Below are 20,505 nucleotides of genomic sequence, written 5' to 3' on the forward strand. Positions count from 1 at the left end.
AGCAGCAGACCGATGAGCTCCCCTCTCTGTCACTCTGCTCCATTATCCTATCAGCATGCCACTTTTTAGCACATGAGCACTGCATCATAACAGATTTGCTTCCTGCGTTGTTTCTGCCTCTCCCAGTCTGAGCTCTGCTATACAGGGACTGCAAGAGCCTGATGCCGATTCACATTCAGGTATATACATTGCCTGTGTAGCGCTGGCTCCTGACGAGCAGGTGCTATGGTTTTTTCAAAGTTAACTTTCCTGAAACCACAGTTGGGTTTTGAGGCACATTTTCTAAATTTCTGGTGTCGCTGTCACCGCCGGCAAGAGTAAGAACGCAGTCTAGCTGGGTGTATTGCATGCCACTGTTCTTTCGGAACCAGCCCAGTGGGAGTGTTCTCCTGCTGTGCATTCTGGGAGGTGGTATTTAACCACTTCAGCCCCGGACCATTTTGCTGGTCAAAGACCAGACCACTTTTTGCGATTCGGCACTGCGTCGCTTTAACTGACAATTGCGCGGTCGTGGCTCCCGAACAAAATTGACGTCCTTTTTTTTCCCACAAATAGAGCTTTCTTTTGGTGGTATTTGATCACCCCTGCGGTTTTTATTTTTTGCGCTATAAACAAAAATAGAGCGACAATTTTGAAAAAAATTCATTATTTTTTACTTTTTGTTATAATAAATATCCCCCAAAAATATATAAAAAAAACTATTTTTTTCCCTCAGTTTAGGCCGATACGTATTCTTCTACATATTTTTGGTAAGAAAAAAAATCGCAATAAGCGATTATTGATTGGTTTGCACAAAAGTTATAGCGTTTACAAAATAGGGGATAGTTTTATGGCATTTTTATTAATAATTTTTTTTTTACTAGTAATGGTGGCGATCATCGATTTTTATTGTGACTGCGACATTGTGGCGGACACATCGGACATTTTTGACACATTTTTGGGACCATTGTCATTTATACAGCAATCAGTGCTATACAAATGCAGTGATTCCTGTGTAAATGACACTGGCAGTGAAGGAGTTACCCAGGGGGTGGCAGTGTAGGGGTTAAGTGTTCCTAGGGGTGTGTTACTAACTGTGGGGGGACTGGGCTTTCATTTAGTGAACACTGATCTCTGCTCCAATCACATGGAGCAGAGATCAGCGTCACTAGTTGCTAGGCAGAACGGGCAAATGCTGTTTACAATGGCATTTCCTCATTCAGCCGCCCCGTGAGGCGATCGCGGGTATGCCCACGGCAATCGAGTCCGCGGGACCAGCGACCAGACTCACAGGGGTCCGACTAGCACGGCATTAAAGATTGGACGTACTTGTACGCCAATATGCCTGCCTGTGCCCTTCTGCCCACGTACATCGGCGTGCGCTGGTCGGGAACCGGTTAAGGTACGGACATCACGTGCTTCGTTGTTTTTTTCTGTTTTGGCCAGAGTATTTTCTGTCCGTTTGGTTCTGGTCCTCCTGACCAGCCCCCGTGGCCCTCCTGGCCTGGGGTGCCGAACCATGCATTTCAAGTCTCGGGCTGGCTAGCCCGAGGCAACGCAACTGCAGGGACAAGCCTGAATGGATTTCGGGGCTTACTGGTCCAAAGGTGGTCCGGTGCCATCTCATCCAAGGGCGAGGCCCAGCAACTGGAGAAGCACCCAGGGGAGGACACTTCAGGAGAAGGCCGTGCGCAAGGCTGGCTTCTCTGAAGGAGCCTGGAGGCTCAGTTGAAGGACATTTCATAGATCTACGCTCATGCGGTATCGCCGGACCGGCTGAGAGATACTGGTACCGTATGATAGCTCTTTATATTTGTCTATGTCCCTCAGTAATGCTCAAGTCTGTGGCAGAGACGTTACTTATCACCCTACCGGCTGCTAGGCCTAGTGAGAGGAGATCTATCCGAGGGATGTAATATCCAGCTGTGAACCGGTTGCTATCCTCTGGATTTTTCCTATAAGAGACTTTCCATTTTTGCAATCTAAAGTACCTGAACTTACTCCTAATCCTCTACCTTTGTCTAAAGACTCTGTTTCTGGTTCAAATAAATAACCCAAAAGAAGATTCAGTGTCAGTTTCCGCATTTCTTTGGGCCATCTACCACGGGAACCCCTAGACGGAGATGAGGTCAAGAAGGTAATGGTAAGCCCAATAAAACCAACAGCTCCTTCGGGGGTCAGTGCTACACCTGTATTTAAAGAATACATTTAATGGTGTATTAATGGAATAAAAACTGACAGTGCTCTGTGGGTAACTCGCCTGGTAAACCGGAAAGCACCACAATGTGGTGCCCAGTGAAGGTCACAGGATAGCCCTCCAACTGTCCAGTCCAGTGCAGTCCATGTAAAGCCTCCATGGTTGGTGCTGAGAATCTGCTATGAATATAAAATCTAGATTGAATTTTAACCACTTGTCGACCGCCTGACTGTAAATATACCCATACCTCCCAACATTTTGAGATGGGAATGAGGGACACCTACTATCAAATGTATGCAGGCATAGGACACGCCCCCTGCCACACCCCCTTAAAGGAGAATTAACCCAAAAAAAAAAAAAGGTTAAAGCGGGAGTCCGCCAGGAGTTCCGCCGTTTTTTTTTTTTTTTAAAAGCCAGCAGCTACAAATACTGCAGCTGCTGACTTTTAAAATAGTGACACTTACCCGCCCAGCGCGCCCGCGATGTCGGCACCCGAAGCCGATCTCTCGATCGTCTCTCGGGTGCTGCCGCCCCGCCATCTTGGCTATGGGAATCAGGAAGTGGAGCCTTTCGGCTTCATTCCCCGGTTCCCTACTGCGCATGCGCGAGTCGCGCTGCGCAATAAGGATGGTCCCCACTGTCTCTGGGATCCGTGTGTTTCAAAGCAGGCAGCGGGGGGACTTTCGGAACGGGGCGTGGATTCTGCGGAAAGGGGCGTACCTTCTGCAGAATCTACGCCGGAAGTGGGTGCAGATACCTGTAATGTACAGGTACCTGCACCCCCCTCCCTCCTGAAAGGTGCCAATTGTGGCGCCGGAGGGGGGGGGATTCCAATGAGCGGAAGGTCCCCTTTAGGGTGGACCTCCGCTTTAATTAAATCCACAAGGGGTTTTTTTTGTTTTTTTTTACCACTACTATTCCTTTATATTGGCTTTTAAAATGTAAAGATGCAGCAATTTAGAAATTGGATGAAAGGTTTTAACACTGGGAAAAACTTTTTGAAAGGAAAAAAAGTGCATTTTATATACAATTATATAGATCAGATCAAAATGAGGGACAAATGAGGAGGAAAGAGGGACAGAGGGACATTGCTCCAAATCAGGGACAGTCCCTCCAAATCAGGGACCGTTGGGAGCTATATACTAGGGACAATTTAGACAGGATCCAATTAACCTACAAGCATGTCTTTGGCGCATCCAGTCCTCCTGTAGGTGGCAGTATAACCCAACAGTCTCTGATTTCCCTCAATGTGTCATTGCAACTACTTCTTTGATTGTCTAGATCAGTGATTCTCAACCAGGATTTCTCCAGAGGTTGTAGGGGTTCCTTCAGCATTGGGCAAATTCTGCCTCTCAGATAAGTTCCCACTCACACCATTGATCTTTTTAGCTATCTGTAAGGAGGTAATTCTTCCCAATGACCACAAGTGTAAGGACCATTCTTCCCAATGACCATCACACTAATGTATCATGAGTTGTAGATTTCTCATTTTCATAAGGGGTTCCCCCCGAGACCAGAGAACTATTTTAAGGGTTCCTCTGTGTTGAAAAGGTTGAGAAAGGCCGGTGTATAGGATAGCCGTGAAAGGGTTATGCCCCGTACACACGAGCGGACTTAAGTCCGACAGACTTCCAAAGGAGTTCCGTCGGAGTTCTGCTGGAATTCCGACGGAGTTCTGACAGACTTTTCGGCCGAACGGACTTGGCCACACACAATCACACTAAACTCCGACGGATTCGAACGTGATGACGTACGACCCGACTCGAATAAGGAAGTTCATAGCCAGTAGCCAATAGCTGCCCTAGCGTCGGTTTTAGTCCGTCGGAGTAGCATACACACGAGCAGATTTTTCAAAGGGGACCGGGTCCGGCGGAGTTCCGTCGGGAAAATTTGAAGCATGCTTCATTTCTAAAGTCCGTCAGACTTTTGCGAAGCTAAAGTCCGTTGCAGCCCACACACGATCGGATAGTCTGACGGACTCGGTCTGACGGACTTTGGATGTTGAAAAGTCCGCTCGTGTGTACGGGGCATTATTCTAAATGCTAAGAAGCGGCTACAAACCTCATGTGTAGTGACCCCCCTACCGTGGCTCATTGTGATAGGAATTTATAGTTCTGGTCAGGTTGGTGAACATCACACAAGGACAAACCTTCTTCAGGATGTTGATGATGGATGGTTTCCCTTGTTCAGCTTTCCCTCCAGCTTCTGTTGCCAGTTCACCTACGGAGGATACAAACCAATCACATTACAGATGCCTATATAGGGTACAAAAGAGGCCCCCCCCCCCAGAGGCATCACTAAAGACCAGCTTTTCTCTAGGAGGGGTAGACGAGTACCGGCTCTACATGCTGGATGAAGGAAGAGAATCTGTGTTTCGTACAACAACCAGAGCCTTCTATTCACTCTCTAAGGCAGGGGTCTCCAGACTTTTCAGAAAAGAGCCAGTTTGCTGTTTTTCATGTTTCAGCTGGCCAGACTGTGCTCAGTGGGATTCGAAAATGGCCCAACATCAGTGAGAGTAAACATTGTCCTATAGTTGGTGTGAGTTGGAGGAATAGTGCCCCACTGTTGGTGTCAGTGGGATGAATTGTGCCCCATTGTTGGTGTCAGTGGGATGAATTGTGCCCCATTGTTGGTGTCAGTGGGATGAATTGTGCCCCATTGTTGGTGTCACTGGGATGAATTCTGCCCCATTGTTGGTGTCACTGGGATGAATTGTTCCCATTGTTGGTGTCAGTGGGATGAATTGTGCCCCATTTTTGGTGTCAGTGGGATGAATGGTGCCTCACCTTTAGTATCAGTGGGAGAAATAGTGCCCCATCGTTGATGCCAGTGGAAGGAATAGTGTCACATTGCTTGTGTCATTGGGAGGAATAATGGCCATCGTTGGTACCAGTGGGAGGAATAGTGCTCCATTTCCATCATTGGTATCAGTGATAGGAATAGTGCCCCATCATTGGTGTCAGTGGTAGGAATAGTGCCCCATCATTGGTGTCAGTGGTAGGAATAGTGCCCCATCATTTGTGTCAGTGGTAGGAATAGTGCCCCATCATTTGTGTCAGTGGTAGGAATAGTGCCCCATCATTGGTGTCAGTGGTAGGAATAGTGCCCCATCATTGGTATCAGTGGGAGGAATAGTGCCCCATCATTGGTATCAGTGGGAGGGAGGCCAGGGTGTATGGTGAGTGTGGGCACTGGGGGGTGTGTGGGGGCAAGGATGTATGGTGAGTGTGGACACGGGGGGTCCACCTCTTTCACTCCTCCTCTCTCTCCCCTTCTTCCATTTCTCTCCTTTTCCATGCCCCCCATCTCTCTCTTCACCCTATTCATATCACTTCTCCTCGAGGTGGGGGGGGGGGGGGGTACAGTCAAGCAGAGACCCTGCACAGCCACCATAGATAGCTATTATAGACACCCGAAATAGAAAAATTTAGATGGGGGGGGGGGGGGGCATTTTTAGTGTTGCATATGGCAGCACAAAACCAAAATACACCAATGTATACAGTGTGCATATATATATATATATATATATAAAACACCCAACATCTACACAAATACTATAGATCACAGATAGACGCTCAGCAATGGATCGCACTCACCTTTTAGCAAATCTTTCTTCATCTCCATATCAGTGCCATTACTGGCCTTGTTGTTCAGGTTCTCGCTGGTGTAGTAGCGATAGAACTCCTGAAATCACAGAGATTGATTAATACCAATGAGATCATAACACGCCCCAGTGAACATGAAAACATGTACAATGTGCAGAGGGGGGGGGGGGGGGGGCTGCAGAGCTTCCAATCTTACATGAAAAATGGTATCCGCAGCCACCCTTTGGATGTTCACAATGCCATCCAATTGTAAGCGAGGCTGGGGGGGGGGGGGGGCGCACATGTCCAGGGATGCCATCTTTTATAAAACTTCATATTGAGAGAGCCCTCTGGGAATATATTACTATAAGAATAAAGAAGGACATTTCCTTTTATCCTCATAAACCAGGGGGGGGGGGGGGGGTCTCCGAACTTTATACACAAAGGACCAGTCTACAGAATTTTGGGGGGCCAGACAGGGGCCAGCAGGAATAGGAGTTTATTTTAGGCATTGGTGGGAGTAAACAGTGTTGTCCTATCTTTGGTATTAGGGGGAAAAATAGTGCTCCATTGTTGGTGTCAGTGGCAGGAATTTTCCTCCATTATTGGTGTCAGTGGCAGGAATTTTCCTCCATTATTGGTGTCAGTGGCAAGAATTTTGCCCCATTGTTGGTGTCAGTGGGCAGAATAGTGTCTCCTATCAGTGAGATGAATAGTGTCCCAAGGGCCAGATAAAGGCAATCAAAAGGGCCACATCTGGCCCCCGGGCCGCAGTTTGGAGACCACTATCATAGACATTTCACAACCTAACATGATGGTCCAAAGGAAAGGAACTATTTGTATCTACACACTTGCTCGATTTGTAGGGGACGTATTGATGTAAACCTTAGTTTGCTTTGCAAACTGTAGCAAAAAAAGTTTTTGAAAATAAAATCTTTTTTTGGGAGATAGGGGCAGAGCATTGTCACCCTATAATAGGAAGTGGCTGAACAAGTGTCTTCATGGCAGGATCACCGAGGATTATGATAATGAAAGCTGTAGATCTAAAAAAACATCCAGAAATTCCTCATGAAATGACCCCAACGTGTTGAAGCTCATATGAGCTTTTCTGCAGTCTTTCCGCTGTGATAATCTTTAACTTGTACGGCCAGCAGATGGCGCAGTGAGCCCAGGATGAATCTGATATATAACACATCCTAGCTACAGTCTGCTGAAACTGATCACTGTCTGTTCATTTAAAGGAGGGGGGGGGGGGGGGGGGGAGGGAATACTTCGAATTATATCTTGTATCTAGTCCACATCTACTGTGCACGGATAGGGAATCCAGATCAGCTGGTCTGTGCTCATTTGGACACTGCTGTAATAGGTGGGCTCAGATACAGACCCTGATGTAAGGATTCTGATAGAGACCATGATGTAAGGAGAAACTCTGCATGGGACCCTGATGCAAGGGTGGGACTTTGAATGGGGCCCTGATGTAAGGGGGGACTCCGAATGGGGCCCTGATGTAAGGGGGGGACTCTGAATAGGGCCCTGATGTTAGGGGGGTCTCTGATAGAGACCCTGATGTAAGAGGGTGCTCTGAATGGAACCCTGATGTAAGGGGGGTGCTCTGCATGGGACACTGATGTAAGGGGGAGACACTGCATGGGATCCTGATGTGGGGGGGAGACACTGCATGGGACCCTGATGTAAGGGGGGACTCTGCATGGGACCCTGATGTAAGGGGGGACTCTGCATGGGACCCTGATGTAAGGGGGGACTCTGCATGGGACCCTGATGTAAGGGGGGACTCTGCATGGGACCCTGATGTAAGGGGGGACTCTGCATGGGACCCTGATGTAAGGGGGGACTCTGCATGGGACCCTGATGTAAGGGGGGGACTCTGCATGGGACCCTGATGTAAGGGGGGGACTCTGCATGGGACCCTGATGTAAGGGGGGACTCTGCATGGGACCCTGATGTAAGGGGGGACTCTGCATGGGACCCTGATGTAAGGGGGGACTCTGCATGGGACCCTGATGTAAGGGGGGGACTCTGCATGGGACCCTGATGTAAGGGGGGGACTCTGCATGGGACCCTGATGTAAGGGGGGGACTCTGCATGGGACCCTGATGTAAGGGGGGGGGACTCTGCATGGGACCCTGATGTAAGGGGGGGGGACTCTGCATGGGACCCTGATGTAAGGGGGGGGGACTCTGCATGGGACCCTGATGTAAGGGGGGGGACTCTGCATGGGACCCTGATGTAAGGGGGGGGGACTCTGCATGGGACCCTGATGTAAGGGGGGGGGGGGACTCTGCATGGGACCCTGATGTAAGGGGGGGGGACTCTGCATGGGACCCCGATGTAAGGGGGGGGGGCTCTGCATGGGACCTCGATGTAAGGGGGGGACTCTGAATGGGACCCTGATGTAAGGGGGGACTCTGAATGGAACCCTGATGTAAGGGGGGACTCTGAATGGGACCTTGATGTAGATGTAAGGGGGGGGGCTCTGAATGGGACTCTGATGTAAGGCAAGGGGGGACTCAGATTGGGGGCCCTAGGGTAGGGGAATCTCATGGGGACTCTGTTGTTGGGGGGTACCCTAAGGTGGACTCTGATGTAAGAGAGTCTATCTTAGGGGCCTTTACAGTACTCCTCCCCTGCACTGAAATGGCTAACTTTGATTTCACTGCACACTGTGAGCTCCTCACAATGTGCAATAAAAGCTGCAGTAATCAGATAGCGCCGCTCCTCACAGTGACCACAGAAGAATGTTCTGGGATCTGGATTACACAGCATTGCATTCCTCCCCTCTCTTCCTAGTTGGGGATCCCGGCTCGGATATCAGACTCCATCCCTATAGCCATGTAATGAAGACGATCGTTATTTTCAGCCACATGGCGATTATTTTCGGTCATATTGTGAATGATTGTTCTCCCCTCCTGTGTAGCCTGAAGAATTGCTGTTCTCTGCAGCCTTGGGTTAGAACCCTGGTAGTATTAATCCATAAATGGGATTTACAATAAAACAAATCATTACATTTAAAAACCCCAAATGTTTATGACTTTTGCCCGTTCCCGGCGCCCGCTCGCTGTCTGGAGGGCGGGACTCACTCACCAGCTTGGGGAGCACCAAGTATGACAGGAGAGCCAATAAGATGACCACACAGGCTGTGATAAAATAGCCAAAGGCGCTGTCCTCCAGTTCTGAGCCACCTGCAGGAATACAGACCGGGGTTACTGGGGAATGAGGGGGATATGGGAGAGGAGGGTGATAGGGACTGGTGTTAATAGGAGAAGAGGGGGATAGGGACTGGTGCTAATGGGAGAAGAGAGTCATAGGGACTTTTGTTAATGGAAGAAGAGAGTCATAGTGACTTTTGTTAATGGAAGAAGAGAGTCATAGGGACTGGTGTTAATGGGAGAGGAGGGTGATAGGGACTGGTGTTAATAGGAGAAGAGGGTAATAGGGACTGGTGTTAATGGGAGAGGAGGGTGATAAGGACTGGTGCTAATGGGAGAAGAGGGTGATATGGACTAGGGTTAATGGGAGAGGGGTGTGATAGGGACTGGTGCTAATGGGAGAAGAGGGTAATAGGGACTGGTGTTAATGGGAGAAGAGGGTGATAGGGACTGGTGCTAATGGGAGAAGAGGGTGATATGGACTAGGGTTAATGGGAGAGAAGGGTAAAATTGACTGGTGCTAATGGGAGAGGAGGGTGATAGGGACTGGTGTTAATGGGAGAAGAGGGTGATAGGAACTGATGTTAATAGGAGAAGAGGGTGATGGGTACTGGTGCTAATGGCAGAAGAGAGTAATAGGGACTGGTATTAATGGGAGAAGAGGGTGATGGGTACTGGTGTTAATTGGAGAGGGGTGTGATAGGGACTGGTGCTAATGGCAGAAGAGAGTAATAGGGACTGGTATTAATGGGAGAAGGGGGTGATAGGGACTGGTGTCAATGGGAGAAGAGGGTTATATGAACTTGGGTTAATGGGAGAGAAGGGTAAAATTGACTGGTGCTAATGGGAGAGGAGGGTGATAGGGACTGGTGTTAATGGGAGAAGAGGGTGATGGGGACTGGTGCTAATGGGAGAAGAGAGTCATATGGACTTTTGTTAATGGAAGAAGAGAGTCATAGGGACTTTTGTTAATGGAGGAAGAGAGTCATAGGGACTGGTGTTAATGGGAGAGGAGGGTGATAGGGACTGCTTCTAATGGGAGAAGAGTGATAGGGACTGGTGTTAATGGGAGAAGAGGGTGATAGGGACTGGTGTTAATATGAGAGGTGGGTTATAGGGACTGGTGTCAATGGGAGAAGAGAATGGTATGGACTGGTGTTAATGGGAGGAGGGAAAAATAAGTTGGCATTTCTGGGCAAGGAAAGGCAGATGAATTGGGGCTATGGACTGGAGTCACAGAGAGAAGGGGGGTATGGACTGGTGTGAGTAGAAGAGGCGAAGAATATGTACTGGGATTACTGGAAGAAGACGGGATATGGACTGGGGTTTCTACAGGAGGAAGGAGGTAAGGACTGGGGTTACTGGGGGAAGAAAGGAAAATGGACTGGACTTAGCTGGAGAAGATATGAAGAGGGGTAATAGTGGAAGAGGATATGGAGAAAAGTTAGACGGAAAGTACAAGAAATATAGACCGGATGAGGGGGAGGGTAAAGGGTTTGGATATACTAGAAAAGCAAAGGGTATATGGACTGGGGTTACTGGGAGAGAGGGAATATGGACTAGGGTTATTTGAGGGGAGGGGGATATAATATGGGGTATACTGGGTGAGGAGGAGGTAAATGCAATGGGGTTAATGGGGAGACAGTAGGGGGTATAGGGACTGAGGCTAATATGAGAGAAATATGGACTGGTGATACTGGTAGAGGAGGGTGATAAGGACTGGGGTAACTAGAAGAGGTGAGGGCTATGAACTGGGGTTACTGCGAAAGACTGGGGCATGTGGACTGCGCTATACTGAGTGAGGAGGGGTATATGGATTGGGGCTACTGGGAGAGAGGGGGATATGGACTGGTGTCATTGGCAGTGTTGGGGGATATGGACTGGTGTCATTGGCAGTGTTGGGGGATATGGACTGGTGTCATTGGCAGTGTTGGGGGATATGGACTGGTGTCATTGGCAGTGTTGGGGGATATGGACTGGTGTTACTGGGAGTCGAGGGGATATGGACTGGTGTTACTGGGAGTCGAGGGGATATGGACTAGGCATACTGGGAAAGGAGGGGGGGATAGTGACTGGAGTATATTGGGCAAGGAGGGGGTTATATGGACTGGGATGGGGGAATAGAAGATAGCGACGGGCACTTACTGGCAATGGCGCAGATCATGGCGAAAGCGGCAAACGTCCCTGCGAGTCCCTGACCGCTCATTATGGGTGCGGTATAACTGGCTGGGAAGAGGGCAGCCAATCCAAAGAGACTTCCCTGGAGGAGAGCGCCGAACGCTGCGGAAGAGACGGAGAGAGGAAAGCGTTATCACCGTATCACACCAGATCCACCAACAACCAAGATCAATGTGAATGAAGATCCGGCCTGTCAGTCACGCGGTTGTATTCCTTCCCGATTCGCTGAGCGCCATCTCACGCTTCATTCTCACATTACTGACACTTCCCCGAGCCGACTGCCAGGGGCTGCGGTACCAGAATGGGGCGACTCAGCCAACCCGTCTGTGTAATTCAGCATCTGCACACGGTCAATAAACCCCCACCGACCCCCATGGGAAACGTCAAAATTATTAGATTGTTAGGAATTACAGAGAACAGACACAAATGTGACTTGGCACACAATTTGTAGCAGCTTAAACTACATTTTCCGTCAAATCGAATGACTATATCATCCATGTGTGGGGCCCAGCCCATGGCCATTGGATGGGGAGGACGATCAGTTCCGCAGAATAAGCTGGCCACACATGTTACAACTGGATTGTACAATCTAGTTTACTGATTATGCAGTCTGATTATGCAGTCTGATTGGGTTTAGGTTGTGAGGGTCCTGGCACTACATTGTTGTTGGAGGACAATTGTATATTCAGATTGTAATGAGTGTGGCCAGCTTTAACAGCATCCCCATTGTTCCCGTCTGCCATAAGTGGCACTGACAGGGTCTACCATCCCCAACCCCCCCTCCACAGACACACTACCTTGTTTGTGATGGATGGACACCCCCATAGTTATGGATGGATAGACACCCCCAATAGTTATGAATGGATAGACACCCCCAATAGTTATGAATGGATAGACACCCCCATAGTTATGGATGGATAGACACCCCCATAGTTATGGATGGATAGACACCCCCATAGTTATGGATGGATAGACACCCCCATAGTTATGGATGAACAGTCAGTCCCATGGTGACACCCCTATAGTGATGGAAGGATAGAGACCCAAGGTGACAGACAACCCTAAAATGATAGATAGACACCCCAAAGTCATTGCAAAATACCCTGTAGTAACAGAGGGACAGACACCCCCATGGTGATGGACAGACACCCTCATAGCGAAGGTCAGACAGACCACCCCATAGTAACAGACAAATAGACACCCCCATAATGACGGACAGACACCCTCATAGTGAGACGGGTAGACACCCCCATAGTGATGGACAGACACCCTCATAGTGAAGATCAGACACCCTCATAGTGAAGGTCGGACAGACCACCCCATATTAACAGACATATAGACACCCCCCATAGTGATGGGCAGACACCCTCATAGTGAAGGTCAGATAGACCACCCCACAGTGCTGGTTGGACAGAAACCGCTATAGGGAGGGTCGGGCAGATCAGCCTGTAGTGATGGTTGGACAGAGACCCCTATAGTGAATTTCTGTGAAGGTCTGACAGACTATACCACACTAACAGATGGACACCCCCAAAGTAATGGATGTACAGACACCCCAATAGTGACAGATAACCCCCCCCCCCTAGTGAAGGACAGACATATAGTACATGCCAATAGTGACAGACACCGCCATTTTGATAATTGGATAGACAATCTTATAGTGATAGATGGACAGACACCCTCATAGTGATGGTTGGACAGACACCCCCATAATAACAAACACCCCCATAGTAAAAGCTAAACAAGCACCCCCAGTGAGGACTGGACAGACATCTCCATAGTACCAGATTGACAGACGCCCCCATCATGACAGGGGGACAGACACCCCTACAGTGATAATTGGACTCCATAGTGACAGATGGATAGGCACCCCCATAGTAAAGGTTGGACAGATAACCCCATAAGTTACAGACAGACAGACTCAACTATAGTGGAGGTTAAACAAGCACCCCCATAGTGATGGATGGACAGACACCTACATAGGGATGATGGGACAGACACCCCATAGTAATTGACAGACAGAAACCCCCATAGTGAAGGTTAAACAAGCAACCCCATAGTGAGAGCTGGACAGACACCGCCATATTAACGGTTGGACAGATACCCCCTTGGTAAATGACAGATAGACACCCCCATAGTGAAGGTTAAGCAAGCAACTCCATATTGACATTTGAACAGACACCTCCATAGTGATGGGCGGACAGACACCTCCATCGTGATGATTGGACAGACACCCCCATAGTGATGATTGGACAGACACCCCCATAGTGATGATTGGACAGACACCTCCATAGTGATGATTGGACAGACACCTCCATAGTGATGATTGGACAGACGCCCCCATCATGACAGGTGGACAGACACCCCCATAGTGATGATTGGACAGACACCCCCATCGTGACAGGTGGAAAGACACCCCCATAATGACAGACAAACATCTCTATAATGACAGACACCCCATAGTGATGGTTGGACAGACGCCCCCATCATGACAGGTGGACAGACACCCCCATAGTGACAGGTGGAAAGACACCCCCATAATGACAGACAAACATCTCTATAATGACAGACACCCCATAGTGATGGTTGGACGGACAGTGGATTTTCTTTGTACTCACAGTTAATAAAGACGATTTTGACCATCGTTACAGTGAAGAAAGTGCCGGGGGAGAACTCGATCTTCACAAAGACGGCCGTCAGCAAAAAGACCACGAAAATGGCAGCCAGACTGCCGGCAATACGTATTTTCTGAGGGATCCTAGAGAGAGAGAGGAGAGAAAAGAGTCAGTGCTCATGGTGTTCTCCATTCCTGGTGTAACTGGCCGGTGAAGGACCCCGGTGTAGAACCTGTGGATGGAACCCTTTCTTATTTCTTTCCTGCAGATGGTTTAAGGAGTCGGGTGCAAGTTGAAGTGAGGAGGGAGGGAAGAGCCAGGGGCTGGAGCAATACCAAAAAGAAGAGCACAGCCAGGTGCAAAAATATAATTAGAGGGTACTAGTGCGCTTCACCTTGCTAATCAATGTGTAAAAAACCAAAAAAAGTATAAATAATATTAAAGTGTGGAAGCAGCCTGCAAAAATAGTGATCTCCACACTACTAGTGATACAATAAAAAATAAATAAATTGCGGCGCTAACCATAAAAAGCCTATACAATCAATAATTAACTAAAAAATATAAAAGTGCAATAAGTGTGAATCACCTCACAAAGTGCAAATTGTGCGATTCAATAAATGCAACTAAAGTAATTGCTGCGATAATAAATGTGCTCACATAATATATACATGCCCAAAAAGAAAAAAAGTAAAATCCAAGGACATTAAAAAATGTGCAAAAAACAATTTTTAAAAAACAAAACAGATATGTAAATAATAAATGCTCATTAATTCCAGTTCATGCAAATGCTTTGTGAACAATAAACAAAGTCCATGCATAAAGGTGACTTCCACAGTGTGTACTAATCCAGTGATTCAATTCAGTGCCAAGCCAGTGCACCACCTGTTTCCCCCAGCCTCTCACCTCCAATACTTGATAAAGAAGCACAATTTAAAAGCCAAAGCTATTTCCTCCACAATCGTCCAGCAGCTAGTATCCAGCTGAATCTTTCTTTCCCAGGTTCTTCACCTCTCACATAAGTATAGAACAAAAGGACAGGGGGGCTCTCATGTGTAGTATCCAGATTAAACGATTTTAATAACAAAAAGTAGTAACTTACAATTAAGTAGATAACAGCGAATAGATGTAATACCAATCCGAACTTCCGGTCTCGGCCGCGACCGGAAGTGGCAAGTGCAACACCACAGCTCCTGGTAATTACCAAGGTAATTACCCTTTGAAAAAGTCATGTGATCGTGACGCAACGCGTCAGGGAAGGAGCTGTGGTGTTGCACTTGCCACTTCCGGTCGCGGCCGAGACCGGAAGTTCGGATTGGTATTACATCTATTCGCTGTTATCTACTTAATTGTAAGTTACTACTTTTTGTTATTAAAATCGTTTAATCTGGATACTACACATGAGAGCCCCCCTGTTCTTTTGTTCTATACTTATGTGAGAGGTGAAGAACCTGGGAAAGAAAGATTCAGCTGGATACTAGCTGCTGGACGATTGTGGAGGAAATAGCTTTGGCTTTTAAATTGTGCTTCTTTATCAAGTATTGGAGGTGAGAGGCTGGGGGAAACAGGTGGTGCACTGGCTTGGCACTGAATTGAATCACTGGATTAGTACACACTGTGGAAGTCACCTTTATGCATGGACTTTGTTTATTGTTCACGAAGCATTTGCATGAACTGGAATTAATGAGCATTTATTATTTACATATCTGTTTTGTTTTTTAAAAATTGTTTTTTGCACATTTTTTAATGTCCTTGGATTTTACTTTTTTTCTTTTTGGGCATGTATATATTATGTGAGCACATTTATTATCGCAGCAATTACTTTAGTTGCATTTATTGAATCGCACAATTTGCACTTTGTGAGGTGATTCACACTTATTGCACTTTTATATTTTTTAGTTAATTATTGATTGTATAGGCTTTTTATGGTTAGCGCCGCAATTTATTTATTTTTTACAGCCAGGTGCAAGTTGTGCCGCGTACACACGACCGGACTTTCCGGCAGAATAGATACGATCGGACTATCCAACGGAATGATTCCATCGGGTGTGGGATAGTCTGATCGTTTTTTTTCTTAAAAAAATTCCCACGGACCTAGAAATAGAACATGTTTCAAATCTGTCCAACGGACTCAATTCCTTTCGGGAAAACCGCTCGTCTGTGTGCTGGTCCAACGGACCAAATACGACGCAAGGGCAGCTATTGGCTACTGGCCATTGAACTTCCTTTTCTAGTCCCGTCATCACGTTCAAAACTAACGGACTTTTTTCGAACGGTGGGTGTAACAAGATGTCCATTGCCGTGGGGTGTAGCAAGATGGTGGCGACGGAATGTCACTTCCGTTACACATTCTGACGGGGTTGCCTAGTCTGATGAAACACCGATCCTGGCAGAACAGCTCTCCATCTTGGATAAGAGAGACAGTATTTACCACCACTGGCCAGCTGGAACTTCCACATGCAGCTGTCTTTCTCCCAGGAGCCATCCCGCTGGATGTTATGGATTCATTGATATGCATGTTTTTCACTTCCATCTTGTAAGTGTTTTTAATGCTTATTTGTTATTAAAGTGTTATATTACTGCACTTAAAAGCGCCTTCTTCTCTGCTTTGTAATGCCAAGAAGAGCAGAACCAGGTGCATGTTAGAACCAGGAGGGAGGGAGGGAAGAGCTAGGAGCAGGAGCAATACCAAGAAGAGCAGAGCCAAATGCAAATAAGAGCCAGGAGCAGGAGCAATGCCAAGAAGAAGAGCAGAGCCAGGTGAAAGTTGGAATGAGGGGGGAGAGAAGAGCTGGGAGCAGAAGCAATGCCGAGAAGAAGAACACAACCAGGTAAAATTTAGAGCAAGGAGCGAGAGAAAAGACATGAGCAGGAGCAATGGCAAAAAGAAGAGCACAGCCGGGTGCAAGTCGGCACCGGGGGGGGGGGGGGAACAGCCAAGAGCAGAAACAATGCAGAAAAGGAGTAATGAGTAATGCCAAGAAGAAGAGCAGAGCCAGGTGCACGTTAGAGCCAGGAGCGAGAGAAGAGCCAGGAGCAGGTGCAATGCCAAAAAGAAGAACACAGCCAGGTGCAAGTTGGCACGGGGAGGGGGGGGGGGGGCTGGGGGTCGAAGCCAAGAGCAGAAACAATGCAGAGAAGAACACAGCCAGGTAAAAGTTATAGACACCAGCGAGAAAAGAGCCAGGAGCAGAAGCAATGCCGCAAAGAAGAGCAGAACCATGTGCAGGTTAGAACCAGAAGGGAGGGAAGAGCCAGGAGCAGGAGCAATACAGGGAAGAGCAGAGGCAGGTGCAAGTTAGAACCAGGAGCAAGAGAAGAGCCATGAGCAGGAGCAATGGCAAGAAGAAGAGCAGAGTCAGGTGCAAGTTAGAGCTAAGAGCGAGAGAAGAGCCAGGAATGGGAGCAATGCAAAGAAGAAGAGCAGAGCCAGGTGCAAGTTAGAGCCAGGAGAAGGGAAGAGCCAGGAACGGAAACAATGTCAAAAAGAAGAGCAGAGCCAGATGCAAGTTAGAGCCAGAAGCAAGAGAAGAGCCAGGATCAGGAGTAATGCAGAGAAGAAGAGCAGAGGCAGGTGCAAGTTGAAGCAAGGGGGGAGAGAAGAGCCGGGAGCAGAAGTAATGCTGAGAAGAAGAACACAGCCAGGTAAAATTTAGAGCAAGGAGTGAGAGAAAAGACAGGAGCAGGAGCAATGGTATGAAAAAGAACAGAGCCAGGTGAAAGTTAGAGCCAGGAGAAGGGAAGAGCCAGGAACGGAAGCAATGCCAAGAAGAGCAGAGCCAGGTGCAAGTTGAAGCAAGGGGGGGGGGAGAAGAGCCGGGAGCAGATGCAATGCCGAGAAGAACACAGCCAGGTAAAATTTAGAGCAAGGAGCAGGAGCAATGGCAAATAGAAGAACACAACCAGGTGCAAGTCGGCACGGGGGGCTGGTCAAAGCCAAGAGCAGAAACAATGCAGAGAAGAACACAACCAGGTAAAAGTTACGGAAACCAGCGAGAGAAGAGCCAGGAGCGGGAGCAATGGTAGGAAAAAGAGCAGAGCCAGGTGCAAGTTAGAACCAGGAGGGAGGGAAGAGCCAGGAGCAGGAGCAATACCGAGAAGAGCAGAGCCAGGTGCAGGATAGAACCAGGAGCGAGAGAAGAGCCATGAGCAGGAGCAATGCCAAGAAAAAAAGCAGAGTCAGGTGCAAGTTAGAGCTAAGAGCGAGAGAAGAGCCAGGAACAGGAGCAATGCCAAGAAGAAGAGCAGAGCCAGGTGCAAGTTAGAGCCAGGAGAAGGGAAGAGCCAGGAACGAAAGCAATGTCAAAAAGAAGAGCAGAGCCAGGTGCAAGTTAGAGCCAGAAGCAAGAGAAGAGCCAGGAACGGAAGCAATGCCAAGAAGGGCAGAGCTGGGTGCCAGAGCAGTATCAAGAGGGAGAACAGAGTCAGGTGCAGGAGAAAAGCCAGAAGTGGAAGAAGAGCCAGGAGAGAATGTATTTTCAGGATACAGTGCAGGGCCAGACATAGCGTAGCAGAAATCAGCCCAAACTGCCCCACCCCTGGTGCCCCTCTCGCCATCTTCCTTCCAGCAGACGCGGGCACCGCCTAACCGGAGCCAGCGCCCATGTAGGTTGTGCATGCAGTACTATGAGTGTCCACCAGGGGTCCCAATCTGACATCTCAGCCCAGTTCTCCCCAGAACCCCACCGGCTGCAATTGTCACTTTTGGATAAAGTGAATGTCTGGGCTTACTACATATCTCTACAATCATCACATCTCTCTGCACTGGGTCTGGCTGAAGGACTGGGTTATCCCGGCCTTCTGGCTAGGATTGGTGTGGTCGCTGTTCCTGTCAGCGTCCGGTGGAGGAGCTGTCATTGCCCTAAATGGGGGTTACGGGCGGTGGCATGCAAATCCGCTGGAATGATACGGACCTGGAAGGGCTAGTACCAGTGGAGGCTGCTTTGCTGTCGACAGGTCTCCCAGAGAAAACCTGGAAGGGCTCTCTATCTGGCATGGATGAAGGGCTGCCCTGGTCCAGCTGAGGGTCCGACCTGAAAAGAAGCGTATGGTCTATGTGCCCCTGGAGTGGCAGTCCAGGGGTGCCATAATATCATGGTGAGTGAGGGTCTCTTTGATTTATGGCACCACGGTCACTGCACCATAGCGCACCTTACCCCCCCCCCCCCCACCTGCCTCCTGGGCCGTGCCTTTTGGCTGGGACCGGAGGAATTTCTGATTCCTGGCCGGAGGGCCTGGTCATTGTTTTACACAATGACCACTTTTCACTCCTCTCCACTTCCTTCTTCCCCACTTTCTTTTTTTATTTAAACCCATGTTTGTCATTTTTTGTATTTTTATGTTTGTACACGGTTTTTTCACGTGTTAATAGTAAGGTGTAGGTCCTCGGGCCTGCCCTGAAAGTCTTGGGAGGGGGTGGACAGGGCCTTCTGGCTTGGTTCACCCTCTCTCATGGGGTCTCCCTTCGGGGGAGCCCCACCTAGTATTTTGATGGATCTGTTTCAGCAAACCCTCCAGAGAATGGGGTCTGTCTGGTTTCGGACAGATGGACCAAGTGTAAGTCCCCGTCTGGAGCCTAACGCCCCGGGGGTCATGGCAAGGCCCTCTGATTTTAGAGGGCTTGTGTACACCTGTTGCACGTTTTTGTGTTTCACTCTTCAGGTGTGCAATTTTTTTTGGCCCCGGGTGAAGTTTTTGAGTGATCTTCATTCCAATAATCCCTCCTTCTAATCTCCATAACTCCTCCCCTCATTATCTCTATCACGCCTCTCTATATCCTCTGATCTTCATCCCAATAATCCCTAATCTCCATAACTCCTCCCCTCATTATCTCTATCACACCTCTCTATATCTTCTGATCTTCATCCCAATAATCCCTCCTTCTAATCTCCATAACTCCTCCCCTCATTATCTCTATCACGCCTCTCTATATCCTCTGATCTTCATTCCAATAATCCCTCCTTCTAATCTCCATAACTCCTCCCCTCATTATCTCTATCACACCTCTCTATATCTTCTGATCTTCATCCCAATAATCCCTCCTTCTAATCTCCATAACTCCTCCCCTCATTATCTCTATCACGCCTCTCTATATCCTCTGATCTTCATTCCAATAATCCCTCCTTCTAATCTCCATAACTCCTCCCCTCATTATCTCTATCACGCCTCTCTATATCCTCTGATCTTCATTCCAATAATCCCTCCTTCTAATCTCCATAACTCCTCCCCTCATTATCTCTATCACGCCTCTCTATATCCTCTGATCTTCATCCCAATAATCCCTAATCTCCATAACTCCTCCCCTCATTATCTCTATCACACCTCTCTATATCTTCTGATCTTCATCCCAATAATCCCTCCTTCTAATCTCCATAACTCCTCCCCTCATTATCTCTATCACGCCTATCTATATCCTCTGATCTTCATCCCAATAATCCCTCCTAATCTCCATAACTCCTCCCCTCATTATCTCTATCACGCCTCTCTATATCCTCTGATCTTCATCCCAATAATCCCTCCTTCTAATCTCCATAACTCCTCCCCTCATTATCTCTATCACGCCTCTCTATATCCTCTGATCTTCATCCCAATAATCCCTAATCTCCATAACTCCTGCCCTCATTATCTCTATCACGCCTCTCTATATCTTCTGATCTTCATTCCAATAATCCCTCCTTCTAATCTCCATAACTCCTCCCCTCATTATCTCTATCACGCCTCTCTATATCCTCTGATCTTCATCCCAATAATCCCTCCTTCTAATCTCCATAACTCCTCCCCTCATT

The 20,505-nt window shown here is 48.1% G+C and overlaps 1 protein-coding gene across 2 annotated transcripts in view; it reads right to left on the minus strand.

Moving 5' to 3' along the window:
- SLC29A1 (solute carrier family 29 member 1 (Augustine blood group)) overlaps window positions 1-20,505 on the minus strand; it is a 64,126-nt gene that overhangs the window by 11,646 nt on the left and 31,975 nt on the right. For both annotated transcript variants that reach the window (XM_077485408.1, XM_077485409.1), the window contains exons 5-9: window positions 13,727-13,866; window positions 11,076-11,210; window positions 8,866-8,963; window positions 5,776-5,863; window positions 4,326-4,396 (exon numbers count right to left, since the gene is read on the minus strand). In XM_077485408.1, the coding sequence (XP_077341534.1) occupies window positions 4,326-4,396; window positions 5,776-5,863; window positions 8,866-8,963; window positions 11,076-11,210; window positions 13,727-13,866 (532 nt within the window). The remainder of the gene's footprint in view (window positions 1-4,325; window positions 4,397-5,775; window positions 5,864-8,865; window positions 8,964-11,075; window positions 11,211-13,726; window positions 13,867-20,505) is intronic.

This window comes from Lithobates pipiens, unplaced genomic scaffold, assembly GCF_037356315.1.
Source record: "Lithobates pipiens isolate NorthernLeopardFrog02 unplaced genomic scaffold, aLitPip1_a1.2 Scaffold_18, whole genome shotgun sequence".
In the NCBI taxonomy this organism is placed as follows: domain Eukaryota; kingdom Metazoa; phylum Chordata; class Amphibia; order Anura; family Ranidae; genus Lithobates; species Lithobates pipiens.